Source organism: Nicotiana tomentosiformis, chromosome 11 (assembly GCF_000390325.3).
Source record: "Nicotiana tomentosiformis chromosome 11, ASM39032v3, whole genome shotgun sequence".
NCBI lineage: Eukaryota > Viridiplantae > Streptophyta > Magnoliopsida > Solanales > Solanaceae > Nicotiana > Nicotiana tomentosiformis.
In genome coordinates, this window is record NC_090822.1 from 117781656 (window position 1) to 117809087 (window position 27432).

At 44.2% G+C, this 27432-nt stretch overlaps 1 protein-coding gene across 2 annotated transcripts in view; it reads left to right on the plus strand.

The window, feature by feature from the left end:
- The window catches only part of LOC104092489 (protein DETOXIFICATION 42), a 42980-nt gene that overhangs the window by 9609 nt on the left and 5939 nt on the right, over nucleotides 1–27432 (plus strand). The window contains exons 12-13 of one of the 2 annotated variants that reach the window (XM_070188056.1): nucleotides 1474–1575; nucleotides 1662–1929. The exons of the other annotated variant lie outside the window; for it this stretch is intronic. Of the exons in view, the coding sequence (XP_070044157.1) occupies nucleotides 1474–1575; nucleotides 1662–1704 (145 nt within the window). The 3' untranslated portion in view covers nucleotides 1705–1929. Of the gene's footprint in view, nucleotides 1–1473; nucleotides 1576–1661; nucleotides 1930–27432 lie in introns of those variants that run through there. 2 annotated transcript variants of the gene reach the window in all.

Here is a 27432-nt window from a genome sequence, read left to right on the forward strand (position 1 = left end):
TTCTGCGGCCAAAACCTCGCAGGTGCGGTTACACCAGAAGACAACTGCTTTAGCATTTCTTCCAAGTCCAAACTCGATCCGTTGATCATCCGGGATCCACCCGAGGCCCTCGAGACCTCAACCAAACCTACCAACAATTCCTAAAATACGATACGGACTTAGTCGAGCCTTCAAATCACACCAAACAACATCGAAACTACGAATCAACGATCGAATCCTTCTTTAAACTAACAAACTTTCAAACTTTGACGAACGCGTCTGAACCATACCAAAACATTCCGGAATGACGCCAAATTTTGCGCACAAGTCATAAATCACAATACGGACCTACTCCCACTTCCGAAATCGGAATCCGACCCCGACATCAAAAAGTTCACTCCCGGTCAAACTTTCCAAAAATCATCAAATTTTCAACTTTCGCCAATTGACGCTGAAATGACCTACACACCTCCAAATCAACGTCCGGAAATGCTCCTAAGACCAAAATCATCATACGGAACTATTCCGAGGCTCGGAATCCCAAACGGACATCGATAACATCAAAATCCACTTCAAGTCAAACTTACGAATTTCTTAAACTTTTTAAAAATACCATCCTTCCAAAATAAGTATCGAAATGCTCTCGGGTGATCCGATATTCGACCCGAACATACGCCCAAGTCTGAAATCGTCATACGAACCTATTGAAACCTTCAAATCCCGATTCCGATGTCGTTTACTCAAAAGTCATTCCTTAGTCAATTCTTCCAATTCAAAACTTCCAAAATTAGAATTTTCTTCCCAATTCAACTCCGAACTTCCCAAAATTCAATTCTGACCACACGTACAAGTCATAATACCTGAAGTGAAGCTACTCAAGGCCTCAAGCTGTCGAACGATGCCGTAGAGCTCAAAACTACCGATCGGATCATTACATTCTCCCCTGCTTAAACATACGTTCGTCCTCGAACGTGCTAACAACTGCTCCGGAGTTGTCCAAAATCACTGTACAACACCTTGTGCACCTACCCGTGCCACCACATTCCTGTTGAACACATTAGCTCAATCCAGACTGAAAATACTCCTTATAACCTTAGAAAACAAGCTTTAGAACCAAGTTCCAACTTTCGAATTTCTTTATAACACAAAGCAAATGTGTTATCCTCAAGTGGTGCAAAAGCTTTTAACAGAGAGCAATCAATATAAAACTTTAACTAAATTGTGGTAAACATCGCAGTTTTGGAATGTTACCTCAATAGCACTTTGGTTAAAACTGTCTCCGCCAGTCGATGCTTACATCAAAATCCACCCTCTCCCTCCCCTCAAGACCTCCAAAATCCTAATACAAGTGGAAAAACATCCTTATGACCAGAGATATCTTCCTTGATTATGATCTGAAGACAATGTCAATGTATATATTTTCCTTTTTCATTAATTAGTAAATATTTACAATAAAGATGATATTTATGTTCAGGTTACAGTGGTTTTATTCAGCATTGTATTCTTGTTCATTCTTTCATCAAGTTATAAATTCGTAGGAATTTGGGTCGCTCTGACCATCTATATGAGCCTAAGAGCTTTTGCAGGCTTCTGGAGGTATGGTTAATTGTTAATGTACTCCAAATAAAACACTTAGAAGCATAAGGCAATAATCTGTTTGTTTTCTACTTCACCATTTGCAGGATAGGAACCGGAACAGGTCCCTGGAAATTCCTCAGGAGCTGAAGTCTCCGTTAGATTATTATACATATATCGTACTCTCCTACAAAACATATTGTACATAACTGAAGCAACTGCTATGAAATCCTTTCAAGGAGAAAGCAATCTTAGGAGAGTATCGTTGAAGTAATTTTTACCATTGTTGTATTGTAAAGAAAGTAGCAGTATTAAATACTCCAATAGTTTAGTGCATTGTAGGGCCGAATAAAAAATGTAAAGATTTTGGGTCGAGAGAGTGGGGTATGAAATATGTATGTTTACCCTAAAAATTGAGTAACAATTAAACTTATATTGTGGTTCTAAAGATATGTGATTTAAACCAGCACCAATTGATAAACGACGAATTAAATAGATAACTTGGACAATAAAATAAATCAAACCGGTCTGAAAACGATGCCTCGACCTTGATTCAAGATAGTCTCGAGGTTAGTTACTATGAACAATATAGGATAGAACAAGCAGTGATGAATAATAAGTAAGACAAAGAAAGCAACGTATATGTATATTTTTATCAGTGAATAATGATGCCTTACAAATGATTGGAACTCCTCTTTATCTAGTAGAGGAAACCTATTATGGTACAACTCTAATAACGGAAATAGACTCCATGATTGGCACTAATAACCACTTTGATTTGATCTGTTCCGGGATTTTCGCCGTGATCTTCGACCGATTGCTGACATCTCGCCATTCTGTTATTATGCCTTACTCGAAGTCGGTCATGCTTGATCTCGATTGTCGTTGGCCTCGATCTTAATGAATACTTCGATCTCCAGGCTTGACGTTCTATCTTCGAGCTCGAGCCTGATCTATTATGAGGTTACCCCCGAGGTACTCCCTTGCCTCCGAAATCGGGTATGCCCGATTTTGACCGTATACAGATAGTCCCCTCATTTTTTTGGAGTGTAATGACAAGAAAACGAATTCGAGACTTTGATTTAATACCTCAATCAATTATGACGTCAATATCACAACGTAAGCAACAGAAGCATCGCGTCTGCACAGTTCCCAAAATCATTAATTAACGCTAGTTAATGGTCGCCCACCAGTGCTTTCAAACCGTCAAAGTGACTATTATAAATAGACCACCTTCATAATCTTCTCAAACTTTACTTTCAAACTTCTTGTAATCTTCAAAAGCTCTTCTATCTTCTTCAAGTTCATCAATTTTGCCGGTTTCCGTTTACCAATCTCTTATTAAAACACAAATTCCGCCTTCTTCTTCCTTAAACCTCATATAGAAATGGCAAAAACATCAAAGACCATTCCTCAAGAAGAAAAAGCCTCCTTATCGCGGCCGGCCGGTGACAAAACACCGGTGAAGCCACGCATCGAAGAGTGCATCCCTGGGCCATGTGAACTTACTTCAGACTTTAAATTCGAAAAACCCTCTTCGGTTCCCGGCCGATGCGAGCCCATGTCTAGATACATCTGTTCGATATCCGAAGGCGATCTCGAGCAAGTGAAAAAGGACTGCCACTGAGAGAATAAAGAGGTGGCAATTCCTACCCCCGAAAAGGACATCACCGCTCATGTGAAAGGGTTCTTAAGTGTGTATACTTACCCTTTCACACTGGGCTCCGTCGATCTTGTCATAATCGACTTCTGCCGCCAATACCGGGTAACCCTAGGCCAGATATACCCCTCTTTTTGGAGCATTGTCGTTTTGCTCAGATTCTTCTCGAGCAAGATCGAGGGGATGTCTTTCAACCTCGATTATCTCATTAGGCTATACAGCCCCCCTCTTTATCGGGGTGGACTGATAAGGCTTCAGCTCCAGGCCACGAAGGTGCTATTCTCGAGCATAGATGAGGACAAGGACCGAGGATGGATGTGCCGGTTTGTCCGAGTTAGGACCTCCGATTTAATCCCCGCCGAGAAGATGCCATTCCCCGAAGAATGGAACATGAAGCGTAAGTAAAACTTCACCGATAACGTTTGATTGCTTGTTATGTTTCCTTTACCTCTTCCCATCTATATTCTTCTTTATGGTGCAACTTCCCCCTGGTTTCCTGGTGCAGTCCCGAACCTTGCAGGTTGGGTTCGACAACTAGTTTTAACTTCTTCGTATGCTGAGCGCTCATGACGTGATTTGGCCAAGGGTCAATGGGAGGCCAGAAATCATGGTAAGTTCCCACATCCGTGTTTGATGCTTTCTTGTGAAATACTTCCTTTTAACTTGATTTCTTCTCATACAGGTCTTAGAGATAGTGTCGTTATGAGGCCGCCTCCCCTCGGGGAAGAGGAGGTCCCGAAGCCGACCAAAGACAAGAAATAGAAAATGGCCTCGCCACCAGATACCCCAAAGCCCAAGAAAAGCAGGGCTCAAAAGTCAAAGACTGATATCGCCATTTTGCCTGTCGATGTAGTCCAAACGCTACGAGATGAAGACGAGGAGGAAGAGGATGTCGACTGCCTGCTGGTAGCTCGGAAGAGGGAGTGCATCGAAGTTTTGAGAATTGCTGAGCCGGTAACGGTCGAGGAGGTTCTGCCGCAGACCGAGGTGATCTCGAAGGAAGGTCCAAGCAAAGTCCCCGAGTCATCGGGTGTTGGGGATGCCTCCTGTCGTGATGAGCAACCGTTGGGTATGCTCTAAGGGTCTAGTTCTGAGACCCTTCAATGAGAAGAGAATGCCCCAAATGACTCACTTGGGGCAATTAACATTGATGATTCGTCGCCCGGCCCCACGTTCTCTGAGGAGAAGTTTCGGGATGCCCGGTCCATGGGGACACCCAATGTGGGGACGGACCCCGAAGGGAATGATATATTTTGCGGCTGCTTCCCGGGGGTCGATGATGTTTCCGACCTGGACGCATCACTCATTTTTGATGAGGCTCAGCGGCTTCTGATCTCAGTGAGTTTTACTTGTGGTCGATGATGTTACCATGCTTGCGTTTGTTCTTATTTCTCTAAGTCTAATTTTATTTCTTTCTGCACAGGATACGACGCTCCATCGAGAAGCATCCTCCAAATACCGGGCTGAGCTGGCCCGATATGAGATTGATCTCAAAAAGCTTATGAAGGAGAGAGACGCCCTCAAACTCCTCTATGTGCAAAAAGAAGAGGAGATCATGAGTATTCGAGCCGAGCTGACAAGAGCTCATCATGATCAGACCGAGCTCATTGAGCAGGTAATGTCAATATTTGGGAGCTTGTTATGTATTTACTTGATATTGGCGACTAACACTTTGATTTTGCAGGTTCAGCAGAAGGCTGAATTGGTTGAGCAGCTTCGTGAGGAAGCCAAGATGAAAGAGGCAGAGACTTTGGGGTGGAAGCAGAGCATAGACCATCTCGCCTCGGAGAAAGATGCGATTCAGGTCCAACTGTCTTCGGTTGAGCGTCAACTCCAAAGTGTGAAGGTGGAGAACTTGGCCCGAGCCTAGAAGGTCGAAGAACTCGAGACTCGGTTAGCCGCTGAGCTTGCAAGGGCCACATCCGAGGCAGAGGTGCTCGTGGCCTCCTACCGAGCTGACGCTGAAGCCACTAACACTCGGGCAAAGGAAATTTTTGATGCTGCTGAGGTTAGATTGTCCGGTGTTGCCGATCGTGCTAGGTGCCAATCTCGAAGAGAGACTCTTGAGGAGGTACACGCTCGTGGCTTCGACCTCACGGCTAATATCGAGAGTGCGAAAGTTTTGGAAGACGAGGTCGAAGCTTTGCTTTCCGATGATAAAGACTCTGCGAGTGGATCCGAGAGCGGAGGAGATGAAGATGAAGTTCCCGAAGATGCAGCTCCAGAGGCGGACTAGGCACTTAGGATTTTTTCTCCTTTTGGTTTTTGTGTAAGACCCTGTGTGGTCTTTGTAAATACTTTGCATATATGAAAGGTTCCTTTTCTTTCCGTTTCGTCTCCGATTTATGACTTATGATAAATTCTGTTTTGCCTTTGTCTTGTGAAAACTTTATTGTAATCGGGTTGTTGTAGCCTCTATAATCGAGTGAGCAACAGCTCAAACTCAGAGTAGAACAAACCCTTAGGGTTTTTAGTTAAGCGAAGGCGAGTCCCCAAGCTCAACAATATGCTCGGGATTTTGATTTCGGATGGCTTGATCGAAGCCGTAATTGTACTGTTTTTGTAGCCGAGTTTGAGTAAGTTTCGAACTCAGAGTAACAGACCCCTTACGGTTTTATATCAAATAGTGATAAATCTTCAAGCTATATTCGAGTCAATTTTATTTGAGCTCAGAATAGTGGAACCCTTAGGTCCGAATTGAGTGAGAACAAAATCTCAAACTCTAAGTGTATTGGCCCTTAGGCTCTTTAGATTGGGCCGATATGGCCTACAAAAGATGGCTACTTTTTCCCTTTTTTGGCTTAGAAGATTTAGTAAAAATTTCTTTATATTCTTTACCCATTGGGTTTTTTGAGGGTTCGATGTCGATTGAAACCCCTTTGATTTTTGTGTCTTAGCACATTTGTGTTAAGATAATTTAATACCTCTTAAGGTTTTTCGAGGGCTGATTTCATCGAAGCCCTTTTGCCGAGGGTAGCCTTTTTTTAACCAATTTTTCAAAGAATTCGAAGGCCTATTTTTATTGCGAGATTCGGACGTCTCCGAGCCGCCCTAGTTTGGCCGTAGCCTTTGAGTATGATTCTTGGGATTACTTCCCAATAACACTTCAAACTTGTTCGAAGTGTTAGTCCTCGAGAGCGATGCCCTCGTCCTATAGATCGAGGGGTGCCTCTTTGAGGTCTAGTTTAGATTACTCAAATATGTCGATCATCGATGGCAGTCCACGAGTGTACGAGGTATATTTGCACTTGGCCCTTGAGCAATTTCTCCCAAAATCATAAGTATGGAGCTTGTATAGTAGAAAATTTTATTTGACACACAAGATGTTTGATATAGAAAGAATGCTTCTTTGTATAATCTATACATGCGTACATGTTTTTCCATCGGTGCTCGACTAATCTATACGGACACGGTTCAGTTCACCGTTTGGCCCATTACAAAGTTTCTCTATCGAGACCCTTTGGCACGGAGTAATTTCCTCGATAGTGTAACATCCGAGGGTGATGCCCCCCAGTATTCGAGGTTGATTGTAAAGAAGCCTTGGATACTGTTGAATTGTCCCCAGGTAGCACATAATTTTTGCCTCGTTAAAAACCTCGCCGGAAAAACCCATTTGGGACAAAAATCGATCTAAGGGAAAGAGAGTGCAACGCGTGCTTTAAAACCTGAGGTCTCGATATCTTCGATCGATCATCTGCAGTGAGTTAGTGTCGAATATATAAATGAAAAAAGGGAATAAAGTTATACCTTAGCAATAATACCGTTTGAGAAGCGATATGTTCCAATTATTTGGCAGTTGTTCGCCGTCCATCGTGCCGAGATTATAAGATCCCTTTCTGACGATGTCGAGGACTTGGTAGGGTCCTTCCCAATTTGGGCCGAGCTTTCCTTTATTAGGATCCCGAGTGTTGATGGTGACTTTCCTCAGGACTAAGTCCCCGACTCTGAAGTGGCAAAGGTTGGTTCTCCTATTGTAATATCTTTCGATTCGTTGCTTTTGTGCAGCCATTCGAATGAGTGCGGCTTCTCGTTTTTCATCCAATAATTCGAGGCTAGTATTCATAGCCTCGTGATTTGACTCTTCTATTGTATGTCGAAACCTGGTACTGGGTTCCCCGACTTCGACTGGAATCAAGGCTTCAGAGCCATATACTAAGGAGAACGGGGTTGCCCCCGTATTGGAATTTGATGTTGTTCTATATGCCCAGAGAACTTCGGGTAGAATTTCTCTCCATTTCCCCTTAGCGTCGTTCAACCTTTTCTTTAGGTTTTGAATGATAGTCTTGTTCGTCAATTCGGCTTGTCCGTTCCCACTAGGGTGATATGGTGTTGATAACATCATTTTTATTTTGTGGTCTTCGAGAAATTTCGTCACTTTGCTGCCGATAAATTGTTTTCCATTGTCACACACTATTTCGGCGGGTATCCCAAATCGACATATGATAAGATCCCAGATGAAGTCTATGACCTCTTTCTCTCTCACTTTCTCGAACGCCTGTGCTTCAACCCATTTACAGAAATAGTCAGTCATAAATAAAATTAACTTAGCTTTACTGGGGCCGATGGCAGAGGGCCGACGATATCCATTCCCCATTTCATGAACGGCCATGGGGATAAGACTGAATGAAGTTGTTCTCCGGGCTAATGGATCATCGGTGCAAACCTTTGACATTTATCACATTTTCGAACAAACTCCTTAATGTCTTTTTCCATGCTATCCCAGTAGTATCCTGCTCTAATGATTTTGTGAATCAGTGATTCGGCGCCGGAGTGGTTCCCACAAGTGCCTTCATGGACCTCTCATAGAACATAATCGGTGTCCCCTAGTCCTAAGCACACTGCCAATGGTCCATCGAATGTCCTTCTTTATAATGTTCCATCTTCAGCCAATGTGAATCGAGCAGCTTTGGTTCGTAGGGCCCTCGTCTCTTTAGGGTCCGATGGTAGCTTTCCGTTCTTCAAGTATTCAATATATTTATTCCTCCAATCCCAGGTTAATCTTGTAGAGTTTATCTCGACACGACCTTCCTCAATCACGGATCTCGAGAGTTGAACGACAGTCCCCGAGCTGATCTCATCTTCCTTGACCGATGACCCTAGATTTGCAAGTGCATCGGCTTCACTGTTTTGTTCTCGAGGTACATACTGTAAAGTCCATTCCTTGAAATGGTGCAAGGTTACCTGCAACTTATCCAAATACCTTTACATTCTATCCTCTCGAACTTCGAAGGTTTTGTTTACTTGGTTCACTACCAGTAAAGAGTCACACTTGGCCTCAATGACTTCTGCTCCCAAGATTTTAGCTAGCTCGAGACCTGCAATCATGGTGTCGTACTCGGCCTCATTGTTAGTCAACTTAGAAGTTTTGATAGATTGCCTAATAGTGCTACCCATGGACGGCTTCAAAATGATGCCTAGCCCGGACCCCTTCACATTCGAAGCACTGTCTGTGAAAAGGGTCCATACCCCCGATGATGTACCCGATTTTAACAAGAGTTCCTTTTTGACTTCGGGTATGAGGGTTGGCGTGAAGTCGGCCACGAAGTCCGCTAAGATTTGAGACTTGATGGCCGTTCGGGGTTGATATTCGATATCGTACCCACTGAGTTTGACGGCCCATTTGGCCAATCGGCCCGATAGTTCAGGCTTGCACAAAATATTACGAAGTGGGTAAGTGGTTAATACACATATGGGGTGAAATTGAAAGTATGGTGTTAGCTTTCTAGAGGCGATTATCAGTGCAAGTGCCAATTTCTCCAAATGTGGATATCTAGTTTCTGCTTCTCCTAAGGTTCGACTTACATAATAAACGGGAAATTGCGTACCTTGCTCTTCTCGAACTAGGACAGCACTTAACGTGATTTACGATACTACCAAGTACAAGTAAAGTTTCTCATATGCTTTTGGAGTGTGAAGCAGTGGTGGGCTCGATAGGTATCGCTTCAATTCCTCTAATGCCTGTTGGCATTCCTGGGTCCAGGCGAAATCGTTCTTCTTTTTTAGCAGAGAAAAATATTTGTGGCTTCGATCCGACGACCTCAAAATGAATCGGCTTAAGGCGGCTATCCGTCCAGTTAGCCTCTGCACAGCTTTACACTGTCCATGACGGTGATGTCTTTGATGGCCTTGATTTTATCAGGGTTAACCTCGATTCCCCGATTCGATACCATGAAGCCAAAGAACTTGCCCGAACCGACCCCGAAAGCACATTTCTCGGGGTTGAGATTCATGTTGTATTTCCTTAAAATCTCGAACGTTTCCTGCAAATGAGCCAAATGGTCCTCTACACGTAGGGACTTAACTAGCATGTCATCAATATAAACTTCCAATGATTTACCTATTTGTTCTTCGAACATTTTGTTTACTAGACATTGGTAAGTAGCTCCTGCATTTTTTAGCCCGAAGGGCATTACATTATAACAATATATTCCATACTTGGTGATAAATGAAGTCTTTTCTCGGTCCTCCAGGTTCATTTGGATTTGATTGTACCCAGAATAGACATCGAGAAAAGTAAGAATCTCGTGGCCGGCCGTGGCATCGATCATGCGATCGATGTTAGGTAGTGGAAAAGAATATTTCGGGCACGCCTTGTTTAAATCCTTATAATCTACACACATTCTAAGTTTGTTCCCTTTTTTAGGGATTACAACTACATTGACTAACCATTCGGGATATTTCACCTCCCAAATGTACCCTATTTTGAGAAGTTTAGTTACCTCATCCTTTATGAATGTGTGTTTTACCTTAGACTGGGGTCTTCTCTTTTGCTTTACTGGTTTGAACCTAGGGTCCAAGCTTAGCCGATACGTCGTTATCTCCGGTGGGATCCCTATCATGTCTAAATGGGACCAAGCGAAATAATCTACGTTATCAATAAGAAATTGAATAAGCTTTTTCCTAAGTTTGGGGGTTAATCCCGTTCCCAAGTATACCTTTTACTCGGGTAGGTACTCGATCAATATAACATGTTCCAGCTCTTCGACCGTTGATTTGGGGGCGTCAGAATCTTCGGGAACAATAAAAGTTTGAGGGATCAAAAAATCCTCCTCTTCTTCTTCTATCTCCTGCTTCCCTGATTCAGTCGAGGCTGGTGGCTGTGATTGCTATTTGACTTCCTGTTTACTTTTGATGCTCGACCTTTTCGAGGTTGATAGTGTCGATAGCGGTGTTACCTCATCGACCGCAAACATTTCCTTTACAGCATGATGTTCCCCGTATACTATTTTTACACCGGCCGTCGTCGGGAATTTCATCATTTGGTGGAGAGCCGAAGGGATTGCCCTCATATTGTGGTTCCAAGGCCTTCCAAGTAGGGCATTGTACCTCATGTCGCCCTCGATTACGTGGAACTTGGTATCGTGAATGGTTCTAGCCACATTCACCGGTAGAATAATCTCCCATTTAGTTGTTTCACTGGCCATATTGAAGCCGTTTAAGACCCGAGCTGCGGGCACGGTTTGATTTTGTAGGCCGAGCTGCTCCACAACCCTCGATTTGATGATATTCGCTGAGCTACCTGGATCCACTAAAACACGCTTAACTTGAACTTTATTTAATAAGATAGAAATTACCAGAGCGTCGTTGTGGGGCTGAGAGAGGCCCTCTGCTTCTTCGTCATTGAATGATAAAGTGCCTTGGGGTACATAATCTCGGGCTCATTTTTACCTAGTGATTGATACCTTAGTGCATTTGAATATGGGTTTCTATGGAATGTCGATCCCACCGACAATCATATAATGACATGTTGGGGTTCCTCCTGTTCAATTTTCTTGTTGGCATCCCTTTCTCTGAAATGATTCTTGGCTCGATCGTTGAGGAACTCTCGAAGGTGGCCCTCATTGAATAAACATGCTACCTCCTCCCTTAATTGTCTGCAATCCTCGATCTGGTGACCATGCGTGCCATGATACTTGCACATCAAATTTGGGTTTCTTTGTGAAGGATCAGTTTGTATGGGTTTAGGCCACTTAGTATCTTTGATCCTTCCTATTGCCGATACAATACCCGATGCATCGATGCTAAAGTTATATTCTGATAACCTGGGTGACTCTGTGGGATCGACATACTTGTCAAAACCACTTTTTCTCATAAGTCCCCGAGAATTCTATCCTCGATCACTTCTTTGATCGCTCCGGGCGGAATTGCGTCCTGAACCATTGTTCCTTCGATCTGCAGTATATGGTTGATATCGGTCTCTGTCCGATCTTGGCTCTCTGTCGACGTCCCTCTGGGTTTTAACTGCCTACCTATTTGGATGTACTGAACTGGAAGAGGCTCCTAATTGGTCGTCCTCAACCCTGATCTTCGATTGATATCGATTGTGCACATCCGCCCAAGTTATAGCTGGGTACTCGATTAAATTTAGTTTCAATTGACGTGATGCCATCGAACTGCGCTCGTTCAACCCTTGGGTGAAAGCTTAAATGGCCCAATCATCTGTGATTGGTGGCAACTCCATGCGTTCCATTTGAAATCGGGACACGAACTCCCTCAGCATTTCCTTATCCCTTTGTCTTACCTTAAAAAGGTTTGATTTCCTTGTTGCGACCTTTATGGCCCCGGCGTGTGCCTTTACGAAAGAATCTGCTAACATGGCAAATGAGTCGATAGAATTTGGTGGCAGGTTGTGATACCAAATCATTGCTCCCTTCGTAAGGGTCTCTCCGAGTTTTTTCAACAGCACTGATTCGATTTCATCATCTTCTAAATCGTTACCCTTGATGGCACATGTATATGAAGTAACATGCTCATTGGGATCGGTGGTCCCATTATGTTTAGGTATTTCTGGCATATGAAACTTCTTTGGAATAGGCTTCAGAGCCGCACTTGGAGGAAACGGCTTTTGTACAAACTTATTCAAATCCATTTCTTTCAAGATTGGCGGTGCCCCCGGTATCTGATCAACTCGAGAGTTGTACGTCTCCACTTTTTTATCGTTGGCTTCGATTTTCTTATCCCCTGATTCAATTCTTTTGGCGAGCTCCTCGAGCATTTTCATTACCGCAGGATCAGTCCCCGATTCGTTACCATTCACCTTTTTGGTACCGGCTCGGTACGGCTAGTAGTTTCTGGCTCAACCCTATTCGTAGCTCTATGTTGATTTTGTAACTGAGCAATAGCGGCTTGCTGAGCCTGAAGCATCTCGAATATCACTTGGAAACTGGCTCCTTCATCTCCTCTGCCCTGTGTTCCTTGGCTACTAGATCGGCCTTCTCTGCGTACACTCTCATCGAGATTTGCGCCTAGGTCTGCATTTAGAGCAACGTGTGAACTGACATCGACTGGGTTGGCAATCGGTGCTCCCTCGAGATTAGCATGTGGCACCTCGACTCCTGGAGCAATCACATTTTCGTTTTCACCATGGAATCCGAGGCCATTTTCACCGTGTGTGGATGCATTTTGTGAGTTTGACATGTTTTAACCTGAAAGCAAAGATACTTGACAAGAACAAGCATAAAATAGTGTGTTTTACCAGAATCAGTACTGAGCAATCACTATTATCCTTAGCCCCACGGTGGGCGCCAAACTGTTTACCCTAAAAATTATGTAACAATTAAACTTATATTGTGGTTCTAAAGATATGTGATTTAAAATAGCACCAATTGATAAACGACGAATTAAATAGATAACTTGGACAATAAAATAAATCAAGCCGGTCTGCAAACGATGCCTCGACCTTGATTCAAGATAGTCTCGAGGTTAGTTATTATGAACAATATAGGATAGAACAAGCAGTGATAAACAATAAGTAAGACAAAGAAAGCAACGTATATGTATATTCTTATCAGTGAATAATGATGCCTTACAAATTATTGGAACTCCTCTTTATATAGTAGAGGAAACCTAATTATGGTACAACTCTAAAAACGGAAATAAACCCCATGATTGGCACTAATAACCGCTTTGATTTGATCTGTTCCGGGATTTCCGCCGTGATCTTCGACCGATTGCTGACATCTCGCCATTCTGTTATTACGCCTTACTCGAAGTCGGCCATGCTTGATCTCGATTGTTGCTGGCCTCGATCTCAATGAACACTTCGATCTCCAGGCTCGGCGTTCTATCTTCGAGCTCGAGCCCGATATATTATGAGGTTACCCTCGAGGCACTCCCCTGCCACCGAAATTGTGTATGCCCGATTTCGACCGTATACAATGTATCTAACTGTATTATACTTGTATTTTTCCCGAAATACTGGTTAGTGCTGAATCTACGAACCTATTGTTGGATCTGCCCAACACCAATTATGCTTCTACGGTGAGAAGTCGCTTCTGTGACATTCGCTTCTGCGGCTCCAAGTCTCGCATCTACGAGAAACCAAGCCAAGGTCGCGGGCCGCATAGCGTCCCTCATGCGTATTTGCGCCCATGCTTCTGCGCTGCCCACTCCGCGGGTGCGGTCCCGCTTCTGCGGTGAGATGACCGCATCTGCGGTTTCAGCACTGCCCAACAAAAATCCGCATATGCGTCCCTCTTGGCCGCTTGTGCGGCTCCGCTCCTGCGGCCAAAACCTCGCAGTTTACACCACTAGAGAACTGCTTCAGCATTTCTTCCAAGTCCAAACTCGATCCATTGATCATCCGGGATCCATCCGAGGCCCCCGGGACCTCAACCAAACCTACCAACAAATCCTAAAATACGATATGCACTTAGTCGAGTCTTCAAATCACACCAAACAACATCGAAACTACGAATCGATGATCGAATTCTTCTTTGAACTTTCAAACTTTCAAACTTCGACGAACGCGTTCGAATCATACCAAAACATTCCAGAATGATGCCAAACTTTGCGCACAAGTCATAAATCAAAATACGGACCTACTCCACTTTCAGAATCGCAATCCGACCCCTATATCAAAAAGTTCACTCCCGGTCAAACTTCCCAAAAATCATCAAATTTTCAACTTTCTCCAATTGACGCCGAAATGACCTACACACCTCCAAATCAATGTCCGGACACGCTCCTAAGACCAAAATCACCATACGGAACTATTCCCAGGATCGAAATTCAAAACGGACATGATAACATCAAAATCCACTTCAAGTCAATCTCAAGAATTTCTTAAACTTTTTTAAAATACCAACTTTCCATAATAAGCGCCGAAATGCTCTCGGGTGATCCGATATTCGACCCGAACATACGCCCAAGTCCAAAATTGTCATACAAACCTATTGAAACCTTCAAATCCCGATTTCGAGGTCGTTTACTGAAAAGTCATTCCTTAGTCAATTCTTCTAATTCAAAGCTTCCGAAATTAGAATTTTCTTCCCAATTCAACTCCAAACTCCCCGAAATTCAATTCCGACCATACGTACAAATCATAATACCTGAAGTGAAGCTACTCAAGGCCTCAAACCACCGATTGACGTGCTAGAGCTCAAAATGACCAGTCGGATTGTTACATTCTCCCCCACTTAAACATACGTTCATCCTCGAACGTGCTAAAGACTGCTCCGGAGTTGTCCAAAATCACTGTACAACTCCTTGTGCACCTTCCCATGCCACCACATTCCTGTTGAACACATTAGCTCGATCCATACTGAAAATCTTCCGTATAACCTTAGCTAACAAGCTTTAGAACCAAGTTCCAACTTTCTAATTTCTTTACAAGGCCTGAATTTAACACACGAATGTCGTACCAATCACCACGCACTATAACAAAACACGAGCATGCATCTATGCTGAAATCACACCAGGCACCACACATGTCAGTTGTCCATAATAACATCCTTCAACCACAATAGCTGTAATTTCATGAATCCGGCGCCCGCAATACATCTCATGATGCATATAAATCCTGTTCCAAATCTCGAAATACTGCCACGACAAAAAAGACGCGTAGAAACTCATAACCACCTACCGAATCAATAATTCATGGAGTCTCTCTTCCTGACAAGAACCATTACCTCATTCAGAACTGAATAGCGATATTTTCTCTCTAAGGTACCTATATAAATCTGATTGCACAAATTTCAAGTCTAATAATCTCATCTCACCCAATACCAGCCGCTCAGGCAATAAGCTGCCTCAAACACTGAGTCAGATCTTATATGACGCCATCAATGCACCGACAAGCTACAACTCGAATATGACACATAAGGAGGACAAACTCTAGGAAAGAATTACCCAGCCCGCGAAATGAATAAAACTATCGAATAGATGGTATGAACCCTTCTCAGAGGACAAGAAATAAAATATGTTGGAATAGATATAGGAAACCATACTCATCATAACACTGTTGCGGCGTGCAACCCGATCCAAACATGATACCGTTGCGGCATGCAACCCGATCCAAATAACGTACCCGTGGCAGCGTGCCACCCGATCCACTCATAACGATAAATAAGGACATATTCATCAAGCCATAATGCTTCTACCTACGGAATACCGAATATCGGCCATAAGCATGCTAAGTGCAAGAATACCACTTTGGGGAGATGGATAGCGTCATTCGCTACAAAACCCAAGCATGACTATGGTGCGATAAATGACCTGCATCTCTAGAGCCATCCTGCTCATATGACACTACAAGCTACACGGGACCTCAACACATGTGCGAATAATCAAGCCATCTCAATCCGACACAACCCCCACAGTTCACAACTACATGAATAGAGCGCCCTTCAGGCATCACATTAACGATAGTACCAAAAATATTCATACTTGGTTTCAATCTTTTAACAATCAAGTGACTAGCATGTCACACTTATACAATTTCCCCGTGGGGTACGCTCCCACGACCTTCCGCTCAGGTAGCAAAGTTTGCACACCCATACCACTGACTGTACTAATCCTGTAAGGCAAATCACAATCCGCAAATCAATACACAACGCCTCTTCCACAAAATACCTTTCTCAAGCGACACTAAGATAATGCCAACTCACTCTAACCATCTAAATTCTTCCCTGCTCATCCGAGCTCGTAACATTCTTATCAACACCGATCTGCAACCTTGATCCTCAACTTTCAAATTCCCATGCCGCTCACTGCACCTATCATGCCACTATGCGAGAATGCACGAATTCGTCATAACCCCTGAACTACCAGTAGAATAACACTTCATCGGCTAGAAACCTTTCACTTAACTAATTTCAGAAAAACCAATGCAACACGCAACTAAATTCCCAAACCGTAGAAAACACAAACCTCAAGTCGTGATCTAAAGCGTCATGACTACTCCGTAATCCGTTTACACAACAAAGCCATTTGAATCAACTACTTCCCAAATCAATCAGGTCATGGTGGCTGTTAAGCCCGCACGTACAACCACAAACCACATGTATAACTTCACATAACGAAGGAACTAATCCTTGTCACAATCATGTTGGTTCAACCATTACTAACCGACCCAACGTCTTTCAATTTACCCTTGACCTGAGTTAGAAATATGATAGTTCCATTCACAACATAACGAACTTAATCCGCACTCATCCCGAGTGACCCGAATCGCGAGACCACATCGCCTCAACACCCATGAATCATCTCATACCCTTTTCACGCACACAATAGCATTTTCAACTGGTACAACCATTTTGCAAGACCATCCGCGAATTCAAAGTTATTTCTTCCTTTACTCCAATATTGCACCGCATACCCGACGATGACATAGAACATTCCAAGTTCCGTTCGCAATCCGCTGCGAAGACTCGGTCCTTAACCACACGGCGGACCACAATCTTTAGGCGCTTCACTTTAATTCTTGAATCCACTAGGACCATTGTTGAGAGTCACCCACTCCGACCTGATCTCGAACATAACCAAAATCTAACCCTCTGCTAGCGCATGAACACCCTCTCAAAGAAACAACCGACTGGATTCTTTTCCTTGTAGGTCACATCTACAAAGCATAAACTCTGAGTCTTCCCAAAACCTGAACATGCATCGGTAAAGCCGAATATAGCACGCCTCCCTCAAGTTCTTTGTTGAATTACCCCTGATATTTCCTTTTCTTAGTCATAAATAATCTGCCAACGCACCGATAACCAGGAACCGCACAAGCATACAACCACGCGATCCAATCATAAACGGTGGGGCTTCCCCATTTAGCTTTAAGCTACCATCACATAATGCAGAGCCCACAACGGTTCCTCCTTCTTATTTACCTGTCATGAACATCCCGAATTACTAGTCACAGTCACACACTCGACCTCTTACTGGGTAGCAAGTAATATTCCTTGCAGAAGCTTCATCAACATCACGCCACCGCTAACCTGCTCACAGGAGATAACCCACATGTAGAATTCCTTACTTACACCTTCCAACAACGCTGCACTGGGTACAACTACCACGTAATTCGTAAATTCTCCTAAGCTCATGCTCACCCACTATCTGTATAAGTCTGCTCCTTCCCTGTTAACATCAACTAAAAGTTCAACAATACTTTCAGAACTCAAGTCATATTGCACCTGAAACAATAATCAAATCTTCATACCCCTCTTCATCTCAACTAACTCCTTTCTGCTATATTCAATCTTTCTTTGTACAGTAACCATCATTCCAAATAAAATCCATAGGCCAAATCACCTTCAATCACGACTCCCAAACCGTTCTACACTTTCTTAAGGTACGTGTCTCTCCTACCCCAGAATCCATATGCTACCCTGCCACTCCCATTACGGTCATACCATCTTCTTTAAGCAACTTCCCGACCCTTGTTGTTCATACTTGATCTATTAGTAATTCAACTACTGCGAGACACTTCCCGTCATGTCCTTCCCTCATACTTCGCAGCCCAAATGTTGCCTCGAATCAAATCCATATCTGTAGCAGCTGAACTGAATAAATCGCTACCAACTCTAAACCTCCTAGAAGATCATCTTTCTCGAGCCATTAACAATAGAAACACCAGTTCGATTCTGAACCGCTGCACACCGCTCTATGACAACCGCCCCTCAGGTACCATTTTGCAACACCCTGCCCCGGAGGCAGAATCAAAGAAGACCATAACACCGGCCAACTGTAATGCGTTCAAACAAGGACAACGACACCACATTACAATGAAAGTTCCACCACGCTCGAAAGTATCGAGTCTTATTACTTCATCAACCAATCCTGAACATCTATAGTCCGATTGTCTTTCCTCTACTGGAATTAAATGTTGGACCCCTTAATCACGCACTGAGAAATCCTCTCTCCAAGTCATTCACTGCCTCAACACATAAACGAGCGCCTTACCATTTCACCAACATTGTGCGATAACAACCCATCGACATCTTAGCAATCCGTACACAGTCTCGAAACTATAGAAGATACAAATACTAAACTGGAACAAAAGAACATCACTCCACAAGGCGATGATAATAGCCAGCCCAAACACGCAGGGAGAAACATACAGCACCACGTATGTAGTATCACTACAACTCTTCGATGCCCAATTGATAACAAGCGCTTCGCATTGCATAAGATTGAGTAGGAAGGAAATAAAGGCACAAGCCTCAATCGAATCAAACTGCACGATGGGGAAATCAAGAGGGAAAGTGCTCCTAACAGCCCTGTAGCTTCTCGAAGATAAGTACATACGTCCCCGCACCAATCCACAAGACTCTACTAGACTTGCTCATGACTCGTGAGACCTAAGTGAACCTAATGCTCTGATACCAAGTTGTCACGACCCAAAATCCACTATAGGTTGTGAAGGCGCATAACGCCGCCGTCAGGAAAGCCAATGGTGATTTACCAAATTAATTACTCATATAGATATCTTGAAATCATAATTTTCCTTAATTGAACAGTATAAAATAGAATTTACAGAGTGAATAAAAATATTTACACGAACCACAATAGTGAACAACCCATAAGAAGCCCCAAAACCCGGTGTCACAAGTATAGGAGCATCAACTAAGAAATATAATAAAATACAACATCTGCGTGGAATACAAGTTAAACAAGAAAATATAAATAACTTTGATGGAGACTCTGCAGGCTGCGGATCATAACATGAGATGCAGCTCACGGTAAAGTCCCTGAAAAGGGCTGCGTCTCTGCGCCCCAAGACCACCGGACATATGTGTACCTGCACAAAAAGTGCAGCAAGTATAGTATGAGTACGTACATCAACGCGTACCCAGTAAGTATCTAGCCTAACCCCAGAGAAGTAGTGACGAGGGGTCGACATCGACACTTACTAGTAGTCTAATAAGACGGATACAGTAGAAGTAAACATATGTGAATCAGAGAAGATAAACGAAGTAGCAAGTATAACACGAGGTACAATCCTCCTCTCAGCAATAACTCAGACTCTCAGCTAGTGGCTACCTCCTCAATCGGAGTACATATATACTGAACCTTACCAGATAGGTTGTCACAGTTCAATCAGGAACAAGCTCACTGATATGCTGGCTTCTTGCCAATTATTACGCACGATTTCATAAGAGTATTTTATAGAATTGTCGAGGCGTACGACCCGATCCATCTTAATATTAACAAACCATAGATACATCTATTTTATTGCCGAGGCGAACGACCCGCTCCTATGAGAGTGTGGTACATAAATACCGCTGTGGCGTACGGCCCGATCCATCATAGTGTGCGCACTACCGAGGGTCGAATGGCACGAACCATATATGTATCTATCCTGCCGAGGCGAACGGCCCGATCCCATTAGAATAAGAAGCTTTGACAGGTCCTCGACCCCACTCACGAATAGTCGTGTGAGTTATAGATTATTAAGGGAACATTTCGATGAGAACGCATAACGCGGGAGAATCTCGTAGCAGAGTACAAATAAATATGCGGCTTATCATGAAACCCGTCAAATCTATACAATAGCAAGCCTATCACTCTACGCAAGTCTAGTCTCAAGTCGTAATGTAATAGAAGGAAATTTATTAAGCAAGAGACAACTCAAATAGTACTGTTATAGCATGGCGGGAACCTAAGTCTACCAGGTCATAACATGAATCTAGCTACGCACGGACTCTCGTCACCTGGTGCGTACGTATCCCTCTCAACAAGTAACACATAACAAATACATCACTTAGGGGTAGTATCATGATTCAAAACCTAACCCGTCGTGATGGCGCCTATCGTGGTACTAGGCAAGCCGACCTTTCCAAAACACTTTCAAAATTTAACAAAAATGAATTAAGACATTTAAAATAACGAGAGTTTTTCATAAAAATAAGGTAAAACCAAAATAAAATATAACTATGGAAAAAAAAATAGCCCGACATCGGGGTGTCACTAAGTCACGAGCATCTAACAACCAATCTAGAAATAAAGTCTACTACAGTCTCTTCCAAATGCCAAAATAAGAGAGAAAAAATAATAAGAAAGGAGAAACAAGGACTGCAGATGCCGGCAGCTACCTCGTAAGTCTCAGATAGTCAGCTCGCGCACGAACTCTTGGACCACCAGAACCGTACATACCTGGATCTGAACATGAAGTGCAGAGTGTAGCATGAGTACAACTAACTCAGCAAGTAACATAATTAAATAAGGAACTGAGAAGTAGTGGCGAGCTATAAAAATACAGTTCATTTCAAAAGTTTTCAGTAAAGAGTGAACATGCTTTCAATTCCGGTGGTGTAAGTCAAATTAGTTCGAGCTCAAGTAAAACAGATATGAATCTTCCATAAATTTCACCACAACAACAGATAGCAACTAAGTGCAACAATAAATAAAAGCAAGTACAGCCTCTCAAGGCAGCAGTCACTCAACTCATCTCAACAGTTCATACTTTCAGCCCTCAATACACACTCTCAATATGTACTTGTGCTCACTGGGGGTGTGAAGACTCCGGAGGGGCTCCTTTCAGCCCAAGCGCTATATCGCTGCAGCGTGCAGCCTAAACCAATCATATAAGTAGGCTCGTTGCAGCGTGCAGCCCGATCCACAATCCATAAATAGCCATAAGGATCGTTGCGGCGTGCAACCCGATCCATATAACCTCACATAGCTCACAGCTCGGCACTCAGGCCCTATCTCAGTCACTAACCTCTCCAGCCCCTCGGGTTAATAGAATATCATAATAATCAGCCCTAACAGAGAATACAACAAGTATCAACAAGAACTGAGAGGGAACAAAGATGTAACACACAAGTAAGAATGTGACTGAGTACAAGACATCAATTAGTAGTCAATTCAACAATTATACGACCGTTGCGGGTCCCAACAACGATATCATATAGCCTAAGCATGGTTTCTAACATGAAAGACAGTCAATTGATCAAAGATAAGGAAAAACAAGTAATAACAATGGCTATTCGACTTTACAGTCTCACGGGATGGACCAAGTCACAATCCCTCGCGGTGCACGCTTACACGCCCATCACCTAGTATGTGCGTCACCTCCAAACACTCACATCATACCAATTCTCGGGGTTTCATACCCTTAAAACCAGATTTAAGACTGTTACTTACCTCAAACTGAGCAAATCTCTACTCCGAAATGCCTTTGCCTCTCAAATCGGTCTCTCCAAACGTCCCGAATCTAGCCACAAGTAGAACAATACAATCAATATAGGCTAAAGGGATCAATTCCACAAGAAAAGTACTAAATTATAGCCAAAATTTCGAAATTGGACCGAACCCAGCTCTCGGGCCCATGTCTCGAAATCTGACAAAAGTCACAAAACCCGAAAGCCCATTCACTCACGAGTCTAACCATACCAAATTTATCAAAATCCGACCTCATTTGGTCACTCAAATCCCCAAAATACACTCTCCAAATCTCAAGCCCTAAATCCCCCAAATTTCTAGTTCAAATCCCTAATTAGATGATGAATAAAGCCATGGATTCACGAAATTTATATCATTATGGGTTAGAATCACTTACCCCAACGTTGCTACTTGAAAACTTTCAAAAACTCGCCTCTCTCCCGAATTTCTCAAGTCCAAAATTGGAAAATGAAAGACAAAATCTCGAGCTGGTGTTTTCTGCCCAGTAAAACTGCACCTGCGGAACCGCATCTACGAAAAGGGCTCCACTTATGCGGAAATTCATTAAAAGACTGACTCCACTCCTGCGATCACCTGACCTCATCTTTGGCCATTGCAAATGAGGGGCCCAAGCCGCACCTGCGATCCAACTGCGCATTTGCGCCTCTCAATCTGCTTCTGCGATGATCGCAGATGCAGGATTTCCATCGCACCCGCTGTCTGAACCCAGGCCTTCCTTATCCGCACCTGCGGCTCTTCCTTCGCTCATGTGGCCTCGCACCTGCGGTTCCCATTCCGCAAGTGCGGAAACACCAGCAACAACAGCTTCAACTGCATTGTTTTCCAACTTTAAACGATCCATTAGCCACCCGGAATCATCCCAAGGCCCTCGGGACCTCAACCAAATATACCAACAGGTCATATAACCCTATACGAACTTAGTCGAGCCTTCGAATCACTCAAAACAACATCAAAACACCAATTACACCCGGATTCAAGCCAAAAGAACTTCTAAACTTTCAAATTCCACAAACGACGCCGAAACCTACCAAACCACGTCCGATTGACCTCATATTTTGCAAACAAGTCATATTAAACATTTCAGACCTATTCCAACTTCCGGAATCGGAATCCGACCCCGATATCAAAAAGTCAACCCCCCGGTCAAATTAGCTACAGACCTCAAATTCACAGTCCGGACACACTCCTAAGTCCAAAATCACCCAACAGAGCTAACGGAATCGACAAAACTCTATTTCGGAGTCGTCTTCACACACTTTCGACTACAGTCAAAATCCTGAGACTTAAGCTTCCGTTTTAGGGACTAAGTGTCCCAAAACACTCCGAAATCAAAAACAAGACCTCCCGACAAGTCACATAAGCAGAAACAAATATGGGAAAAACAGTAAATAGGGGATCAGGGCTAATACACTAAAAATGACCGGCCAGGTCGTTACATCCTCCCCCTCTTAAAATAATCGTTCGTCCTCGAACTAGCATAGAGACATCCCTGAAGTGGTAAAAATATGAGGATAACGGTTACGCATAACATGCTCAGTCTCCTAAGTCGCCTCCTCGACCGGCTAACCTCTCCACTGCACCTTCACTGAAGATATATCCTTTGACCTAAGCTTCCGAACCTGCCGCTCTAAAATGGCTACCGTCTCCACATCATAAGTCATATCACCATCCAACTGAACCGTGCTGAAATCCAAAATATGGGATGGATCGCCGATATACTTCCGGAGCATAGAAACATAAAATACTGGATGCACACTCGACAAGCTAGGTGGCAAGGCAAGCTTGTAAGCCACATCTCCGATCCTCTGAAGTACCTCAAAAGGCCCAATAAACCGAGGGATCAACTTGCCCCTCTTCCCAAACCTCATAACGCCCTTCATGAGTGATACCTGCAGCAGAACTTTCTCCCCGAGCATGAAACACACATCACGGACCTTCTTGACAACATAACTCTTCTGCCTAGACTGCGCCATGTGAAGCCGCTCCTGAATCAATTTCACCTTGTCTAATGCATCCTGGACCAAGTCTGTACCCAAGAGCCTAGCCTCACTCGGCTCAAACCATCCCACCGGAGATCTACACCGCCTCCCATATAAAGCCTCATACGGAGCCATCCAAATGCTCGACTGATAACTATTGTTATATGCAAACTCCACGAGCGGCAAAAACTGGTCCCATGAACCCCCAAAATCAATGACATAAGCGCGTAACATGTCCTCCAATATCTGGATAGTGCGCTCAGACTGTCCGTCCTTCTGAGGGTGAAAGGCTGTGCTCAACTCAACCTGAGTACCCAACTCTCGCTGCACCCCCCTCCAAAACTGCGATGTAAACTGTGTGCCTCTATATGAAATAATGGAAACTGGGACACCATGAAGGCGAACAATCTCACGGATGTAAATCTCAGCCAACCGCTCTGAAGAATAAGTAGTACCAACTGGAATGAAGTGCGCGGACTTGGGTAGCCGATCCACAATCACCCCAATAGCATCGAACTTCCTCGAAGTCTGTGGGAGCCCAACTACAAAATCCATGGTGATCCGCTCCCACTTCCACTATACGATCGCTAACCTCTGAAGCAAGCCACCCTATCTCTGATGCTCATACTTAACCTACTTACAGTTGAGACACCGAGCCACAAACCCAACTATATCCTTCTTCATCCTCCTCCACCAATAGTGCTGTCTCAAATTCTGGTACATCTTCGCGGCACCCGGACGAATGGAATACCACGAGCCGTGGGCCTCCTCAAGAATGAACTCCCAAAGCCCATCCACATTGGGTACACATATCCGGCCATGCATTCTCAACACGCTATCATCACCAATAGTCACATATCTAGCATCACCTCGTCGAACCCTGTCCCGGAGGATGAGCAGATGGGGGTCATCATATTGACGCTCCCTGATACGATCATAAAGAGAAGACCTAGAGACCACACAAGCCAATACCCGACTCGGCTTCGAAATGTCCAATCTGACAAGCTGGCTAGCTAAGGCTTGAACATCCAATGCCAAGGATCTCTATGCTACTGGAAGATACGCTAAACTTTCCAAACTCTCTGCCCGGTGACTCAAGGCATCAGCCACTACATTGGCCTTCCCGGGATGGTATAGAATGGTGATATCATAGTCCTTGAGAAGCTCCAACCACCTCCGTTGACGCAAGTTAATATCCTTCTGTTTGAACAGATGCTGCAAACTCTGATGATCAGTGTAAATCTCACAATGGACCCCATAAAAGTAGTGCCGCCAAATCTTCAAGGCGTGAACAATAACTGCTAACTCAAGATCATGGATAGGATAGTTCTTTTCATGGGTCTTCAACTGGCGCGAAGCATAAGCAATCACTCTACCCTCCTGCATCAGAACACACCTAATACCAATCCGCGAGGCATCACAATACACTGTGTAGGAACAAGAAGCTGATGGTAGAACTAGAACTGGAGCCGTGGTCAAAGCAGTCTTGAGCTTCTGAAAGCTCTCCTCACACTCATCCGACCACCTGAATGGAGCACCCTTTTAGGTCAATTTGGTTAAGGGCGATGCAATAGATAAAACCCCCCCACAAAACGACGGTAATAGCCCGCCAAACCAAGAAAGCTCCTAATCTCCGTGGCTGAGGACGGTCTGGGCTAACTCTGCACCACCTCTATCTTCTTTGGATCCACCTGAATACCCTCACTGGACACCACGTGTCCCAAGAATGCCACTGAACAGAGCAAAAACTCACACTTGGAGAACTTTGCATAAAGCTTCTCCTCCCTCAATCGCTGTAACACAATCCTCAGATGCTAGGCATGCTCCTCCTGGCTACGAGAGTACACTAGGATATCATTAATGAATACAATTATGAACGAGTCCAAATATGGTTGAAACACACTGTTCATCAGATGCATGAACGCTGCTGGGGCATTGGTCAACCCAAAAGACATCACAAGGAACTCATAATGGCCATATCGAGTCCTGAAAGTTGTCTTAAGAATATCTGAATCCTGAATCTTTAGCTGGTAATACTCTGACCTCAAATCAATCTTAGAGAACACCCTCGCCCCCTGAAGCTGGTCAAATAGATCATCAATACGTGGCAAAGGATACTTGTTCTTGACTGTGACCTTGTTCAACTACCTGTAGTCAATGCACATCCTCATAGAACCATCTTTCTTCTTTACAAATAGAACCGGTGCACCCCAAGATGACACGCTAGACCGAATAAACCCCTTATCAAGGACTTCCTGAAGCTGCTCTTTCAATTCCTTCAACTCAGCCGGTGCCATACGGTATGGTGGAATAGAAATGGGCTGAGTGCCCGGCACCAAATCAATATCCCTGTCAGGCGGCATGCCCGGCAGGTCTGCAGAAAACACATTCGGGAAATCACACACCACAGGAACAGAATCAATAGCAGGGACCTCTGCACTAACATCCCTCACAAAATCCAAATAAGATAGACAACCCTTCTCAACCATCCGCTGATCCTTCAAGTATGAAATCACTCTACTGGGAACATAGTCTATAGAACCGCTCCACTCAACTCTCGACAACCCCGACATTGCTTACGTCGCGGTTTTAGCGTGACAATCTAAAACAGCATGACATGGAGACAACCAATCCATACCTAATATCACGTCAAAATCAACCATACTAAGCAACAAGAGATCCACTCTAGTGTCTAAACTCCCAATAGTCACCACACATGACCGATATACATGGTCCACAATAATAGTATCGTCCACCTGAGTAGATACATGAACAGATGAAACTAAAGACTCACGGGGAATATCTAGAAAATGAGCGAAATACAAGGAAACATATGAATAAGTGGAACCAGGGTCGTATAATACAGAGGCATCTCTGTGGCAAACTGAGACAATACTTGTAATCACAGCATCTGAAGCAATGACATCTGGTCTGGCAGGAAGAGCATAGAAACGGGGCTGGCCACCCCCTGATCAGTCTCCCCCTCTCGGGCGACCCCTAACTGACTGGGCTCCACCCCAAGTTGGCTGAACGGGTGGTGAAGAGACTGGTGCTGATGTCGTAGACTAGCTCCTTTGCTGAGTTGGAACTCCCGTAAGGCAGGGACAATGTCTCCTGATATGGCCAGACTCTCCACACACATAGCAACTCCCCGGTGCTGGTGCTGGGATTAAAGGGAGCCCCAAGCACCGGGATGACTAGTAGAAGGCCTGGCATAGACAAGCCCTGACCCGATGGAGCACGGGACGAACTCTGAGCTGGGAGGGCACTAAGAGATGAATTGCCCTACTGATAGTTGTGTGAACCATGGCCAGATGATGCACCACGGTGGACTGGGCGAGCCGTCTGAGCATGTCGAAAAGGATGACCCCTACCGTGGTGGAACTGCCCCCAGAAGGAACACCGCTAAATCCACCCTGTCCACTAGGCCTCTTGGCCTCCCTCTCAACCCTTTCCTGACTGCGAACCATCTCAATCTGATGCGCAATGTCGACAACCTCATCAAAAGTAGCACCATACACTCTCTCTAGTCATAAGCAATCGCAGCTGAAAAGTGAGGCCATCTATAAACCTCCTGATCCTCTCCCTGTCTGTGGGAACCAACCAGATAGCATGACGGGCCAACTCCGAGAATTGCATCTCACACTGCATCACAGACATATCACCCTGACGAAACTGCTCGAACTGCCTGCGCAGCTCCTCTCTGCGGGACTGTGGAATGAATTTCTCCAGGAATAGACCGGAGAACTGCTGCCACGTAAGGGGTGCTGCGCCGACCGGCCTACGCCTCTCGTAAGCCTCCCACCAACTGAAGGCAGTCCTAGAGAACTGAAAAGT